The sequence below is a fragment of the Akanthomyces muscarius genome (genome assembly GCF_028009165.1).
Source record: "Akanthomyces muscarius strain Ve6 chromosome Unknown contig_11, whole genome shotgun sequence".
Taxonomy (NCBI): domain Eukaryota; kingdom Fungi; phylum Ascomycota; class Sordariomycetes; order Hypocreales; family Cordycipitaceae; genus Akanthomyces; species Akanthomyces muscarius.
The window spans coordinates 145262-158856 of NW_026611614.1; the positions used below are offsets into that span (position 1 = coordinate 145262).

The 13595-nt window shown below is 51.6% G+C and overlaps 7 protein-coding genes across 7 annotated transcripts; 6 read left to right on the forward strand and 1 right to left on the reverse strand.

Moving 5' to 3' along the window:
• Positions 1-11: 11 nt before the first annotated feature.
• Positions 12-325, forward strand: LMH87_007572 (uncharacterized protein; the record flags this gene model as incomplete). The annotated part of the gene is made up of 2 exons (XM_056199476.1): positions 12-246; positions 315-325. The coding sequence occupies 2 exons, from the start codon at positions 12-14 to the stop codon at positions 323-325; spliced, it is 246 nt and encodes an 81-aa protein (XP_056057922.1).
• A 38-nt stretch (positions 326-363) lies between these two features.
• LMH87_007573 (uncharacterized protein) lies at positions 364-895 on the reverse strand (the record flags this gene model as incomplete). The annotated part of the gene is made up of 2 exons (XM_056199477.1): positions 364-702; positions 749-895. The coding sequence occupies 2 exons, from the start codon at positions 893-895 to the stop codon at positions 364-366; spliced, it is 486 nt and encodes a 161-aa protein (XP_056057923.1).
• Positions 896-1648: 753 nt separating this feature from the next.
• LMH87_007574 (uncharacterized protein) lies at positions 1649-2759 on the forward strand (the record flags this gene model as incomplete). Its single annotated transcript, XM_056199478.1, has 5 exons — positions 1649-1834; positions 1886-1979; positions 2033-2148; positions 2583-2592; positions 2659-2759. The coding sequence occupies 5 exons, from the start codon at positions 1649-1651 to the stop codon at positions 2757-2759; spliced, it is 507 nt and encodes a 168-aa protein (XP_056057924.1).
• A 335-nt stretch (positions 2760-3094) lies between these two features.
• Positions 3095-3818, forward strand: LMH87_007575 (uncharacterized protein; the record flags this gene model as incomplete). The annotated part of the gene is made up of 2 exons (XM_056199480.1): positions 3095-3520; positions 3579-3818. The coding sequence occupies 2 exons, from the start codon at positions 3095-3097 to the stop codon at positions 3816-3818; spliced, it is 666 nt and encodes a 221-aa protein (XP_056057925.1).
• A 710-nt stretch (positions 3819-4528) lies between these two features.
• On the forward strand, positions 4529-6712 carry LMH87_007576 (uncharacterized protein; the record flags this gene model as incomplete). Its single annotated transcript, XM_056199481.1, has 7 exons — positions 4529-4618; positions 4681-4944; positions 5007-5585; positions 6072-6083; positions 6146-6366; positions 6610-6630; positions 6688-6712. The coding sequence occupies 7 exons, from the start codon at positions 4529-4531 to the stop codon at positions 6710-6712; spliced, it is 1212 nt and encodes a 403-aa protein (XP_056057926.1).
• A 546-nt stretch (positions 6713-7258) lies between these two features.
• Positions 7259-7843, forward strand: LMH87_007577 (uncharacterized protein; the record flags this gene model as incomplete). The annotated part of the gene is made up of 1 exon (XM_056199482.1): positions 7259-7843. The coding sequence occupies one exon, from the start codon at positions 7259-7261 to the stop codon at positions 7841-7843; it is 585 nt and encodes a 194-aa protein (XP_056057927.1).
• A 2851-nt stretch (positions 7844-10694) lies between these two features.
• On the forward strand, positions 10695-13027 carry LMH87_007578 (uncharacterized protein; the record flags this gene model as incomplete). The annotated part of the gene is made up of 4 exons (XM_056199483.1): positions 10695-10921; positions 10975-12270; positions 12328-12782; positions 13020-13027. 4 exons carry the CDS (start codon positions 10695-10697, stop codon positions 13025-13027), a joined length of 1986 nt encoding a protein of 661 aa, XP_056057928.1.
• Positions 13028-13595: the final 568 nt, after the last annotated feature.

Consider the following 13595-nt stretch of genomic DNA (forward strand, 5'->3'; position numbering starts at 1 on the left):
CGAAAAGGCGAATGACCGCATCGACCTCTAGAGCAGAGATTTCTACTGCAACCTCCGATATCTCGAATGTTCCTTCTATCGACGAATACACCTTGCTGGCAGACGAAGCGCTCAATGAGACATTTGATGACTCGAGCTTTCCTTATCCCGACGAATACTTCATGCTGGCAGACGAAGCCAATGGGGCATTTGACGACTCGAACTTTCCTCTTGCCGACGAATACTTCATGCTAGATCCTCCTCAGAGCTAGTTATAACCACTCCTGCATTCTTTTACAAAGCATAGGAAGACGCTCATTCAATTCTCTCAATAGTTCAAGCTTGAAACTAGAATTTCATGCAAACAGAAACGTTTTGTTTGCATTAACTATCGATATCTTCTCCAAAACGCATGAACATAACATTCGCATAAGAATCGCCTGCAATTGACCGCAATGACCATCCACGAGGTATAATCAGAGCGGCAGCTGCAGGCCAGCCGTACGGGATTCCTGAAGGCGCAAAGATTTTGATCTCGGGTTTTCTTTCTGAGCCTGGCAGTGGGGGCAGTGGGATCGCTATTACAACATCGGCGGTCCTAACCACAAAGTTCGTTGCTTCGGGCAGCTTCAGAACCCTTTTCAAGACGGGCGCCCTTTCCGGTACCGACCCCTTATCGTCGTGGTGCTTTTGGGGTTTTGAGAAGATTTGTAATTTTTCCCGCTATCTCGTTAGTATATTTCTTGACACTGGAAAGGGCACAGCCTACGATTGCGTTCTCTAGCGATTCGAAAAGCCTCTGACCGCTCTCAGACAACATCTGGAGCTCATCTGTAGACTTTGTATCAACCGCCTTTGACGCCTCCGCGGCAAGCTTGACTTGATCTTTTGAAAGGGCTATCGAGGCGAAATGCATGTTGTTTTCAGGCGTCAAAATTATTTCATTGGGGTCTATGGTCCCATTTTGGACCCCTCCGGAAGAATGATAAGCCGAGTTGCCTCCGGCTGCCCCGCCCGTCGGGACACTCATGGTCATCAATAAATAACAAAATGTGTTAAGTTAAGTAGAGGACGATGTGGGCATGTGACAGTATAAATACAACAGGAGTACGCCTGACAGCTTGACGTTTGCTGTTTGGCCCACAAGGCTGTTCGCGGGTAAAACAAGGACTCAGCTTAAACCATGCGAGCCATGGGTCTACGCAGTGGCGTGCATGCCCAAATCAACCACTAGCCAGCTAAGAGTAGCTATCAACGGGATTGACCTGATAATCCTTGAGTATGCGCGAAAGCTGCAGGGTATTGTTTGACAGGAAGAAGGATAAAAGAAGCGGTCTGCACCGCATTGTGCGCATTGAGGGTGCAGAAAGCCTGGTGAGGCAGAGTACACTCTACAGCCACCTCGAAAGTCCGGAAAGCAGGGCCTGTTGCTAGCAATCGGAGTGATGCGTGCAGCTGCTGGCATTTGAACCATTCAACGCGCTGGTCGGTGATGTCCGATCGCCACCCACCCGGACCGAAGTAGGGCGTACTTGTAATCAGCGATGGACTCCAGTAAGCCTCGAGCACCATCTTGCCCGACGGCAAGAAGGAGCAGAAAGCATAAATACCCCGAGCCACGCTTTCCTGATCACCATCTGCGTTACGCGCACACAATTCGGTTCTCAACATGCTGGCCGACACTTTCATTCAACTCCTCTCCTTTTCAGTTTTCACAACGGGCTGTGCCTCAATTTATCTTCTATTGGAGCACCGTCAGACACCTGACACGATGGCGCTGGCCGCCATTCCTGCCCTAATCATTGGGACCATGCTCATTCAGGCGGTCATTGCTCTGTGCATGGGCCTGTCTGAAGTTGTATCCCCCAGTGACCCAACAGTTAAGCGAGTTACTAACACACGTCAGATCTTTTTCGCAGGAATTCGTGGTCCAAGTTTGCATTTAGCATGCACCATAACGTTTTGGGGTCTCCTCGAGCTCGGTCTGTTCTTTCACATTTGTAATTCTTTGGAATCCCCACCCTTCGCAGGTTTCTGTCTGTTGATTGCCCAGCTCCTACGCGGTCTCTGCTCTTGAGGCTGCAGACCAGCAGACCAGCAGCCCAAGCCTGGGGAAGCGGCGGCCCGAAATCGTGGGTCTCAGTCTGCTGGAATGGTGGTAGAAGATGTGTACATATTCTAGCTAGAAAGATCCTGTTGACTACACCTAGCTCGCGCCAACTTCTCCCAAGACACGAGATACTCGGCAATTTCGTCATTGCGTAGATGGTGTCCCACCCCCCTGAGGCGGATGAAAAGACAGGACAACGCGGCCTTACAGATTCCCTGCAGCCTTGCGATGGATGGGCGTGTAACAAGACTACTGAAACCCTGGTACGTCGGACGGTCCGGCGTAGCCCCCTGAGAACGGCATGTGGCTGCTTCGAGGCGTGACTTCTTCCGATTCATTTCGGCCACGCGGGAAGCATCCGACCCGTCTGGAGGTGGGAAGCAAACGCCCGGCAGACCTTGACAGTCTGTACATGTAAATTGCCAGCCTCGACGGTGGCACCGGATGTGCCCCCGCGGATAGACAGAGCTGATGCACGACCACTATCTCACAGTACCGGAAAAGTACAGCACTCTGCTGCACATTATCCTTGTGATGCGGTAGCGCATTGTACTGATTCGAGACCACAGACAATGTGGCTTGGAGCCGTCAGAAACGGTCGTTGCGCACGACCTCTCCCAGTCTCTGCCTCTGCAGTGGCGGCATGGACAACAGTCACGCTACGCTCTAGGTCTCGGCTCAGGTCAGACGCCACTCATTGCCTGTGACCAGAGCTTTGTTGGCAGTGAGCACTGTGGCGTGAAAAGGTACCTACATTCTGTTACCCGAGTTGGTGCTGGGCCTTCCCTCGCCGGCCGTGTCCGGAGCTGCCGATATCTGTGGCCTTCCTCATCGCTGTGGATGCACCATGCAAGGAAGAGCACAATCTTATTGCAGCTGCATAAATAATGGACAGGGGCTCCAAGTCGCCGAAGCCTTTACTCAGTCAACCAGCCAGTGATATAAATAGAGGCGAGATGCCCTCACCTAGAGATATATTCCTTTCGGGGCAGACTTGATACAACCATGCTTGACTGGAATCTCTGGGATCTTCGACATGCCTACTATGTCGGCCGTCTGCCGGCGTGCCTGCTTCGGGGCGGCCCTGAAGCCATTCGCTGCCACATTCGCTCGACCACAACAAAACCCTTTTACATTTGCAAAGTGTGGACTGACGATATTCCCCCGGCGGAATTGCGACCACCCACATTTATCCTCAAAGACGAGGGACACTTGTTCGCATTCTGCAATCGCACGCTCGAGGTCGCCACGAAGCTTCTAGGCCTTGAAGACTGCCCACTTGTCGCGCAGGAGGAGGGGCCAGACCCTTTAGTTGCTGCTTGTGTAGCTGGGTTTCTACTTCGAAACCATCCATACGAGAGCATACTGGAATTGAACACATTACCTGCTGTTCTACTTCAAGGCATTCTGCAGAAGCAGGCAGAGCTTCGTGTGAGTGATCGACATACACCCTAAGCCCAATCATAAGCATGCTGATCAATAAATCAAGGAACCACGACTTCGCGCTGTTGCTGAATTGAAGGTCTATGCCCGCGACTTGCTATTCCATGAGACGGTTATTGCGAGCCTCAAAAGCAAGGACGACTCTGAGACAGTTCGGGATGATGTTATCTTTCTCGACACGTCCTCTGCTGGTAAAAATAAGAATACCCTTTCTTCCATGAAGTTGAAGTTGCTGGGAAAGATTTTCCGTAATTTTTCCCGTTTTTTTTTCCATAGTGTCAAATAGATTCTGCTTCATATCTTCCTGCCATGCCTTTGTAAGACTGCGAAAATCATCTTTCCACGAAAGAATATGCTTCATTGTTCATGCTGGCCCCTTTGTATCGACTGCGAGCAAGGGAGGCATGGGCTGGCTGTGATGAGCGACTGCTCCGGCGATGTAGGGAAGATTCCGCGTCGGCCGCATAATGCGACGCCCATGCAAGCTCTGTGCGTCCGGAGCGCCCTGTCTACCGGTTTATGCAATGCACAAAGCGGCAGAGCACAACGGAATCTCTGCCCCCCTGTGCATATGCAGCCAGGTTCACCTCACGGTACCAGCTACCTGTGTGGGTGGCTCCAGGAGGTACTTGCCGGGGGATCCTAGCCGTGACGGGGCGTACCGCAACAGAGTCACGCTGCCCGACCCTGCAGCGCAGAGCCACACCCTGCCCTGCTTGGCCACCCTCCCATGCAGCCGCGTGGTCGAGTGAAGCTCAGCTAGTGACCACCCACCCTGCCTCGCCTTCCTTCGTCGCGTCGAGCGTAAGGCTGCCAGGCAGGGGTGAAAGGGCAGGCCCCCTTTGTGCAGCAAGTCGTTGGCGCACTTCGCCGAGGCTGAGCCGTTGCCTGTTTATATATAAAGCTACCATCACGACCGCCTCGCCGCGACTCTATCGCGAGATATTCTCATGTCATTCGCGTCTCTCATTTGGGTGGCGCTCGCAAGCCAGTGTCATGTCAATTACAATTTCATCTTTGCTCTGCGCGGAGGAGAACATAGCTCCTGTACCACTCCCTCACTCCGAGAAGCAGTCCGGCGTCCAGGTACGATTCTCCCATTCAGTTCATTTCGAAACGATCATAAGATTGTGACTAAGATAGCGTAGCATGCTTGCGACGCGCCCCCTCCTCGTGGATCGAACGACTACTCTCGGGACCCCTACTCCGATGGCGGGGAGTCTCGCAATAGCCTTTCGTTTCCTGACGATGAGTGGGCTGACAGCCGGCCAAGCAATTCGTCGACGCAATATGATTTCAATTCTAGCATTGCCGCGAAGAAGCCAACGTCTGCACCTCAGCTCTTTGCCTCCTCTGGCGTGTTTGGTTCAGCTTCCATACCTGCCTCCGACTCCATGGAGCACTCCAGCCCGGTACATTTCTCCCATTATAGCCCATTTCGGAATTTGCTCGATTCATGACTAACCTACCTCAGCCTTCAAGCGACGGGGTTTTTCTACGCTCATCGCCAGGCCAAGAATCCGCCCATAGACCGTATTTCTGTTTACTTTACTTTGCCGGTTGCCAGAGTGTGGTGAACACGAAAAGTCGCTGGATGCAGCATATGCAAAACCACCTGAAATTTGTTGTCTTCCGCTGCCAGAATTGTCCCACAAATCAATTCTGGAACGAAACCAGTTTCAAAGACCACCTTCGTCGTCAGGACAAACCACCACTAGCAGACTATGGAACGCTCATCGATCAGGCGCGAAATTTGGGAAGAGATCCACCGGACCGTTTGGATTGTTGCACTGAAAGCTTTGTGAAACCTCTTGCTTGGGAGCACTATGCTGAGCACGTCTGGACTGAACACATCAGGTCGACAAAACGCAATGATCAAGTGGCCATTCTCAAGCCAAGCGAGTCACTTATCCACTATCTGTGGACATCTGCCATCATCTGTAAAGGCCGAGATTCTACTTATCAGCTCCGTGAGCTACATCAGCACTCACCCGACGATTCTACCTTAGCTCCCATGCGTGCTTTCGACCCCAAGAAGCCCTCCGATGACCCGGTACGTTGTTTATTCCATTTTGCAGGCTGCCCGGCCAAGAAAACATTAATAGACTGCTGGCGCCGGCACATGGAAACCCACACCCGATTTCACTGCTTCATATGCGAAATCTGTAAAGACAAACGCGGAAGCAAATACTTTTTTTTTAATATAAGGAGTTTTAAAAAACACCTTCGTGACAGCCACAAGCTCCCAAAATCACATGATGCGATACGGGTGTCGCATCACAACGTCGGAAGGAGCCCACCAGGATCGTTATACTGCTGCGATATCAAATATGAGGGATATGACGCTTGGGAGAAGTACACTATGCACGCCTGGGAAGAGCACTCTCGGATCGAATCCGCGCCGAATTCCTCTGTTATCAATTTTTTCTTGAAAAATGGCACAATTGAGAGCAGCTCTTCGAGTTATAAGCTCGTAAAGTATCATCGTCGCTCGCACAGCCGCCCTGCTTGATATCCCACACGTGTCTCTGACTACAAGGAGCTGTCTGTGGTACGCCCTCCCTCTACAGCTCATTCGGAACAAATTTCACCATCACGACTGACATACGTTAGCCCCACGCGATGTGCCTCCTTTACCTGAATCGGACGACTGCCCTGGGTACCTCGACATCACCAACCGAAAATCTGCTACGGACTATACGAACAGGGGCACACAGACCGCAGCTGTGCTGTCCAGGAAGTTCATCGCTCTTGGGTCCCCCCGATACCGGCAACAGAACGAGCCGCCGAGCCCGCAGCATAGCCCTGCTCCCCTTCCCGGCGCGTTCGCTGCGGTGACAAATGTCCAATACGGCCGCCAAAGATGCTGATTGGGTCTCGCCGCCTCAAACCCTTCCTTCAGGTGGAAGAAGCAGATACTCGAACTCGGATTCGGACTCAGTGGCGCACTACCTGAGCGATGGATCAAATTCTGGGTATATATACCGACGGCCGGTTTCAGACTGTGGACAAATCATACGCCACATCATGCTTAAAGCCTATGCCGAACCTCCATCCTGGAAATACTGAGCATCCAGGTTCGGCGGCAACACGAGACCGTGCGTTCTCTCTCATCTACTACTTGAATCACCATGGCTGCTCATCATTCACCTCAGATTGAACGCCGGCGATGTCATTTGAGGGTCAGCAGTGGTTTGGAGAACACCCAGGGCTGTTGGTAGTTACATTAGATTAATTTACCTTTTACCTGCTACAATGTCTGTCTCAATGCTTATAAGTACACTTTGCTGTGCTAGCAGACACATCTTGGCGAGCTAGTGTCCCTCATGGTGATGCCGCCGAGGCTTGGGTCTAGAACCGGGCTTCACAAAAGTGCGAGTACGTGGCGATTCGCAGCCTCCCCTGGCCGGACCGGGTTGCCGCAAGCTGCAGCCGTCGAGCTAGCGGTGCCGTGGACAGACCTGTGTGCACAGGCGGTTGTTTTGACCTTCCTGCTGTAGCTGGCCACGTGTGTGAGGGCTGGACCTTTCTCTGCCCTAAGGAGCTGTCTCATTGTGACATTCTGCCGCTTATTGTGCCAGTGAAGTCAAATAGGCGGTGGGTGTCAAAAGCGGCGAAACTGCCGATCTCACTCTACATTGCCATGAATCCGCTTCATTCTTCACTGTAGCATAATCTACTCTTTCTTGCTGTCAACAAGTCACACGCCTGACAGCGCTCAGCACAATGGAACCAGATTCCCATGTCCATTCTTTTCAATACAAAGACGGCAAGTTTCACGCCGACATTTCATGGAACCCGACAAAAGTCAAAGTTGAAATGCATACAAGCGTTGGTTTTATTCAAATCCCCACCCTACAACTATCCGAGAGTAGGGAGAATCTACCCAAATTCGATACGGCCAGCTGCAACGCTGCGACAAACCCATTGCTCCCAGCGTCAGACTTAGCAAATCGTCGCGAAGCAACGGAGGACAACATGCGCAGCACAGGCAGCACGGACGGCATAGATGACAACGACGGGAACGACCTCAGCAACTCGGGCGAGTGCGTAGAAATACGCCGCTCAGACATGGTCACTGTGAGCAACGAGGAATTGTGCGATGTAAACGGCTCGAATGACATGCGCAACACGGGGGCTGTGGGAGCCACGGGTCCGTTACCCGGCGTCGAAAGTAACGAGAAGGCCGGAGTCATGGGAGAGATTGGACGACTCGGGAAAGGCTCTGATCTCGTCCAAAGCTCCGCACAACGTCGCTACAAGCTGCGAGTTGGAGTCAACCTTCAAAAGTTAGCATCTGACCACCAGTAAACCGTGCCTTCTCTACTAGTTGGTTGAATTATTTCGGGGCTTGCGCTGCAATCGACAAGTAGCCCGTTAAGCAGAGTGCGCGAAACTAGTACGGCAGATATGATTGAGGGTGGGAAATGAAGTGTTTGTGTACCTAGTTTCGCAGCTCTAATGAACTTGTTACATTTACTGCAGTTTCATTTGAATTGTATATATCCTCTGACTAGGAAGTAATCCGCCAATCGATAATTGCTACGTTCACATGGAAGAGACTCGTTAGCTGGCATTCAGACTCTGGAAGACTGTGCCTGCCCTGATTATCTTCCGGCCGCTTCACTTTCTAACTAATCAGTTCCTGCTGGTTCACTTCGTGTCCTCGCCTTCTTGACCGTGTAACGCTGTTTGGCTGAGCACGGAGCATGTCATCGCTGGTCTCATCGCAGTGTGGTCGCTCAATTGCCTTGGACGAGTACCCCCTTTTCTGAACACGAGCCTTGTATTCGGAAATGGAGCCTGATTCACCTTTTTACTAGCGAGTGCATGGCCGAGGACATTGTGCCTGCACGCGCAATGCTGAAAACGGTGGTACTTTTGCCCTGAGCGAAGGAGCTGCACTGCCGTGTGCAGGGATGGTGGCCAGGCTGCCTATTCCCTTCTCTCGAGCAAATTACGCACGCAGCCGTGGCTAGCTCAGGTCGAATGGCCAAAAGGCAACCTTGCTGCGCCTTTTCAATGCTTGCACCCTGGGACGAAGGCGGTCGCCGCTTTGCTATCAATCCGGGATTTGATCAAGATGTTGACGCGCCTGAAGAGATTTGAAACTTCGGACGTGGGTTTGCCACTAAATGATCGTTGCTGCTGCATCCGGCGGCCCCAAAATTGCACTGTCAAAAAACCAGCCCATCAAGAAACTTGTGAACGGAATCGGCGTATTGCGAGCAGCCAGCCAGGTTTCGGTCTCGCGCTGCTAGCAGGATGTGGCAAACACATTAACGCATTTCTTGTCTCCACCACATTCTGGGTGTGTGGGGGGTGCATGATGTACCAGGCCCGTGCTGGCGTAAAGGAGATGACCTTGTAGTTTTGTGTACAGGCAGCCACACCACTCCATCCTATACGGCGCATACATTGGCGTGAATGTAGTTGTACCAGATGGCCAAGGCCAGACCAGTCTGCCTTGAGTCGACGTGGCTTGCGTGCACCGACCATCTGCAACTAATTGATTTACAAATGAGTGTAATTGGCCATGTGTCCACATCGAACAACAAAAGCCTGTGGCTACAAAGGTTGAGCTGTTATATAAGGTGAAACCGTTAACTCGCTCAACTCCAAAGTCTCCTCATTGAAGTACAGACCTTGCTGAGAGCAGCCTCGTTTCTTCATCTTCACATATCCCATGTCTTCACGCCGTGTGGCCGCTGGCCAACTATCAGTATGTTCAGTTCAAGCTTCAAGCGTTCTACCATATTTCAGCAGTTAACCAAACTTTTCAGTATAGAGCGGTTCTCGAGGATGGGTATGGGCAAAAAGTTTATGGGTCATCAAATGTTCCTGTCAGTCTCTATGTGGAATGTAGGCGAGGCGTGACGAGAACGGCTGTCATCCCATGCTACACAACACAGCGAATTGATCGAGGCTTCGCCGAAGCTACTTCGACCGAGCTCGCGCGCAGCTATTCCCAAGATTTCACAAGGAACCGGCGGAATTTGGGTGACATCAATTATGCACTTCCAACGACATCCACGTCCACGCACGTGGCCGGAGAGGAGAGGAGCGTTATGGCGTTGACTGTGCCATTCCGTATTCTTCTGTGTTCTGTTGCAATCTGTTTTTATTTCGCTCTATTGTATTATTACGGCTTCCTGGAATAGATAGAAACTAGCCACCTTGACATTCTCGGGGTTTCAAGCAGGGCTTCAATACGAAAACGACTTCAGAGCACAATCAAACTGGCCGGGGCGAGCGAGACGCAGCAACGAATATTGGCATTAATACGAGTGAGAAATGAAGTTTTGCGCTATTTATGATTACCTGAATATACTCTTTGCTGTAACCACTGGTATCACGTCGTCCCTTACGCAACACGTCTTGCGGCAGACTGTGAGAAGTTCTGGGATCTGCCAACTGCATCTGCGCGCCTTCGTGAGAACGCGGCCGGGATGCACACTGCAGACATCAATTCGCTGGTGCCTGGTTTACCTTTCTAGTAGCGAGTGCATGGCCGAGGACATTGGGTCTGCACGCGCAATCCTGAGAACGGTGGCACGTCTGCTCTGGCTAAAGAAGCTGTACCGCCAGTGCAGGTGTGGTGCCAGGCTGCTGTTTTCTCTTGTCTCGCGCAAATCATGCATGTAGCCGTGGCTAGCTCGGCTGCAGTGGCCAAAAGGCAGCCGTGCTGCGCCCTTTTACTGCTTGCACCCTGGTGGCTGGTCTGGTTATGGTTCGCACAGGCAACTGCCAGGTGAGCTAGCTTCGTGCCTATATTGCTCGAGCCATTTATATCAACCCATCCCATGACACAAGCTTAACTTTTTCAGCTTCATCATCAAACCGTGCACCCACTGTTTGCGCAGAAGTAAGACACTCCTGTTTTTTCTCAAGCACGCCGACTTTTAGGCAATTCTAACCCATCTCCAGGTACAGATCTTTCAGTGCTGTGCGGCGACAAGGCCCGGTAACCTGGTTCATTGTCACTGGCTTGCAGCCTTGCCTTTTGTGATCAACGACGGCTATCGCGTGCGCAGCCACGGGCCGCCACCTTATTCTCCGATCAAACACGTGTCGCCATTCCCGTCTCCGCAGAGTGGACTCGCGCCCTTGTCTTCAGTCTCTCAGCCTGTCTACTTGCACAGCAGTTGTCGTGAAACTCGTCATGGCTGAATTTCAAAAGCGCTGGGTCACTCACCTCCGCAATAGCTCTCGTCAGGAGCCTTCTGAGCCTAATCTCAGCTGTCCCTCCTGCGCCGAGGACATTTTGCCCGACATCGAAGCTTTTCGCGTCCATGTTCGCGCCGATGAATCCAAGCACCCGACACTCACTGGAGACGCCGACATCATCGAGGCATTTAGAAAAATGGCCATCAGTCCACCCAGCCAAAGGTCAGTCAACTTTATCTCCTTCGACTCTCAGAATATGTCGCTTAAACCTTTAGATCGGGAAGCACTTCGTCCCAGTCCGCAAATGCCACAAAACAGGTAGAGGACAAGGATCTCACTACCAGTGGGAAAGGTGACCACCAGATGAAATTTGCCCAGCGGGAAGCTTCTGTCTCTTCAAAGCACAAGAAAGCGCGATCGCCATCCTCGTCTCTCGCCCCGGCTTCGTCACCTCCCACCACGCCCGGTCGCTCTTATCGCCGCAGCGGTGTTGCTAGTGATTTTGATCGTGGCGATGCAGCCAAGAATGTAACTGGCCGACAGCTTTGGAACCCACCGGATGAACCTAAGAGTCGAGGTTCCCGCGCCAAGGCTTCGACACCGAGGCGAGCAAGGCACATCAACCGCCCTTCTTCGATGGACCAGCCTGTTGTCCCTGAAGTGCACCCAGCCGATATGACCACTATCCCTGACTTCTCATTTCTCCGGCAACCCGAGACACGGCCCATCTCCAAAGAGCAGTTAGCTCAGGAAGTCACAGGCATTGAGGAAGGTCTGAGGCTGGTCGAGGCTAAGTGCATGGAACTAAGTGTTTCTCCAGAGAAGAGGATCCCGCAATCTCAAAAGCTCAGCGTAGAGCAATATCAGAAACTTATCGGCTTACATCGAACACTGCTACACGAACACCATGATTTCTTTCTCGCTTGCCAACATCCGTCAGCTAATGCAGCGCTTCGCCGCCTTCCCGCCAGGTATAACATGCCTGCGCGCATGTGGCGCTACGGCATCCAATCATTTTTGGAACTCCTTCGCAAAAGATTGCCCGACTCGCGGGAACATATGCTCACGTTTATATGTATTGCATATAGCACTATGACACTTTTATATGAGACTGTGCCTGGTTTTGTGGGAACTTGGATCGAATGTCTTGGGGATCTAAGCAGATACCGTATGGCTATTGAGGACGATGATATTCGGGATCGTGAGACTTGGACTTCCGTCTCCCGAGCTTGGTATTCAAAGGCTTCAGATCGTTCACCAGAGGTTGGGCGGCTTTATCATCATCTGGCTATTCTTGCCAGGCCCGATGCCCTACAGCAGTTATATTACTATAACAAGTCACTATGCGTCCCGGCTCCCTTCCCGAGCGCCTGGGACAGCATTATGTCGCTTTTCAAGCCAATTTTGGGAAGGACAACCTCGCTAGATTCATCCGACGGGGAGTTTGTCAGAATTCATGCCATCCTGTTTTCTGGACTTAAGCGCGAGGAACTAGAGGACTCTATGGCCGAATTTCTTGGTACTCTGGATAGGAACATCGCGGAAAGGAACAAGGACTGGCTCCATTCAGGGTAAGTGTTAACCTCTTTTTTATGCCTGCTCAAGTTAACTAACATGGTATTATCTAGCTACTATATAGCTATCTCTCTCATCTGCTCTCTTCTCGGTTACGGCGCAACTACCAACCCCCTCAAGGTAGCTCTCTTAGCCGGTGAAAAAGCTGATGCGCCTGCTGCACCAGCCCTCGATCCTGCAGCTACGAAGAATGTTATCGACGAGGCCACTGCCGCCAAAACATTTGAAACTGCAAGATCGTTTGTCATGCAAACATGCGACATTGTTTTCTGGCGCAAAGCAGATATCAACTGTCTTCCCTTTTTTCACACAATTATGGTCTTTTTATATTATTTGGCTCAGCACCCTAAAGCCATGTCACTCGTTGCGGACCATGTTCCATGGAAACGCGTCGCCGACGTACTTAACGAGGCTTATCCTGCCCTAATGTCGAAGCCGAGAATGGCGAATGCAGAGTTTCCACGGCCGCCACGCAACGAGCCTCTGCGTCCACTAGCAGAAGATTATGGTATGCGAGGGCTCGAACTTGCGAAGAACTACTTCCCTCAAGATTGGTTTTCTAGCAAAAAGATTGAAGATGATGAGAAGATGTTTGAGCCGCCCTCACTTGGAGATGAGCGACGTCAGCGCCTACTCTGGCTCGGACGCCGAATATGTAGTCTAGGGAACTGGATCGCGTGGGACGAAGGCGCGAGCCGTTTTACTGTCAATTCGCAATTTGAACAAGACGCTGACGTGCCTGAAGAGACTTGAATCTTCTAGTGTTGGCTGGCTGTGCGACGCTCACCCACAGCGCCGTGCCGGGGGGACGGCCCGCGGAGCGCTGCCCTGGTGCCTGCAAGCCACTCTCAGCGGCCAGCGCAATATGTTACCGTTTGGTTGAGTGGGATAGCTTGGATGACTGAAGACGATAAAAGCCAGTGTTCCAGCCATGTGAGACTAGCAGTGGCGCCACAGTTTGCGCGGGTGTAAGTACCACCAATGGTTGGCCCGGGGACTGAAGAGCAAGCTCGGGCTGCCAAAGTCGGAGACCAGTCTTGGAGTAGCCCAGAAAGAGCATAAACAGACATAGATTACAATTAAAAAAAATCGACGGATGTGTATTTTGCATGGCAGTATCTATCGCTGATTGATGTCGCTGTATCCAACTTCGACCAACTAGCAATCCTCAAATTCACACATAATCCTATGGCAGACGAAAGACAGACAGATAGAGGCTCGAACGTAATTACGTTTTGGGACGCACATCTTCTGCTGCTTCAGGGAATTCCTCATTCATAGTACCTGCTATAGCAAACAGTAACGGTGTTGAATCAGAATT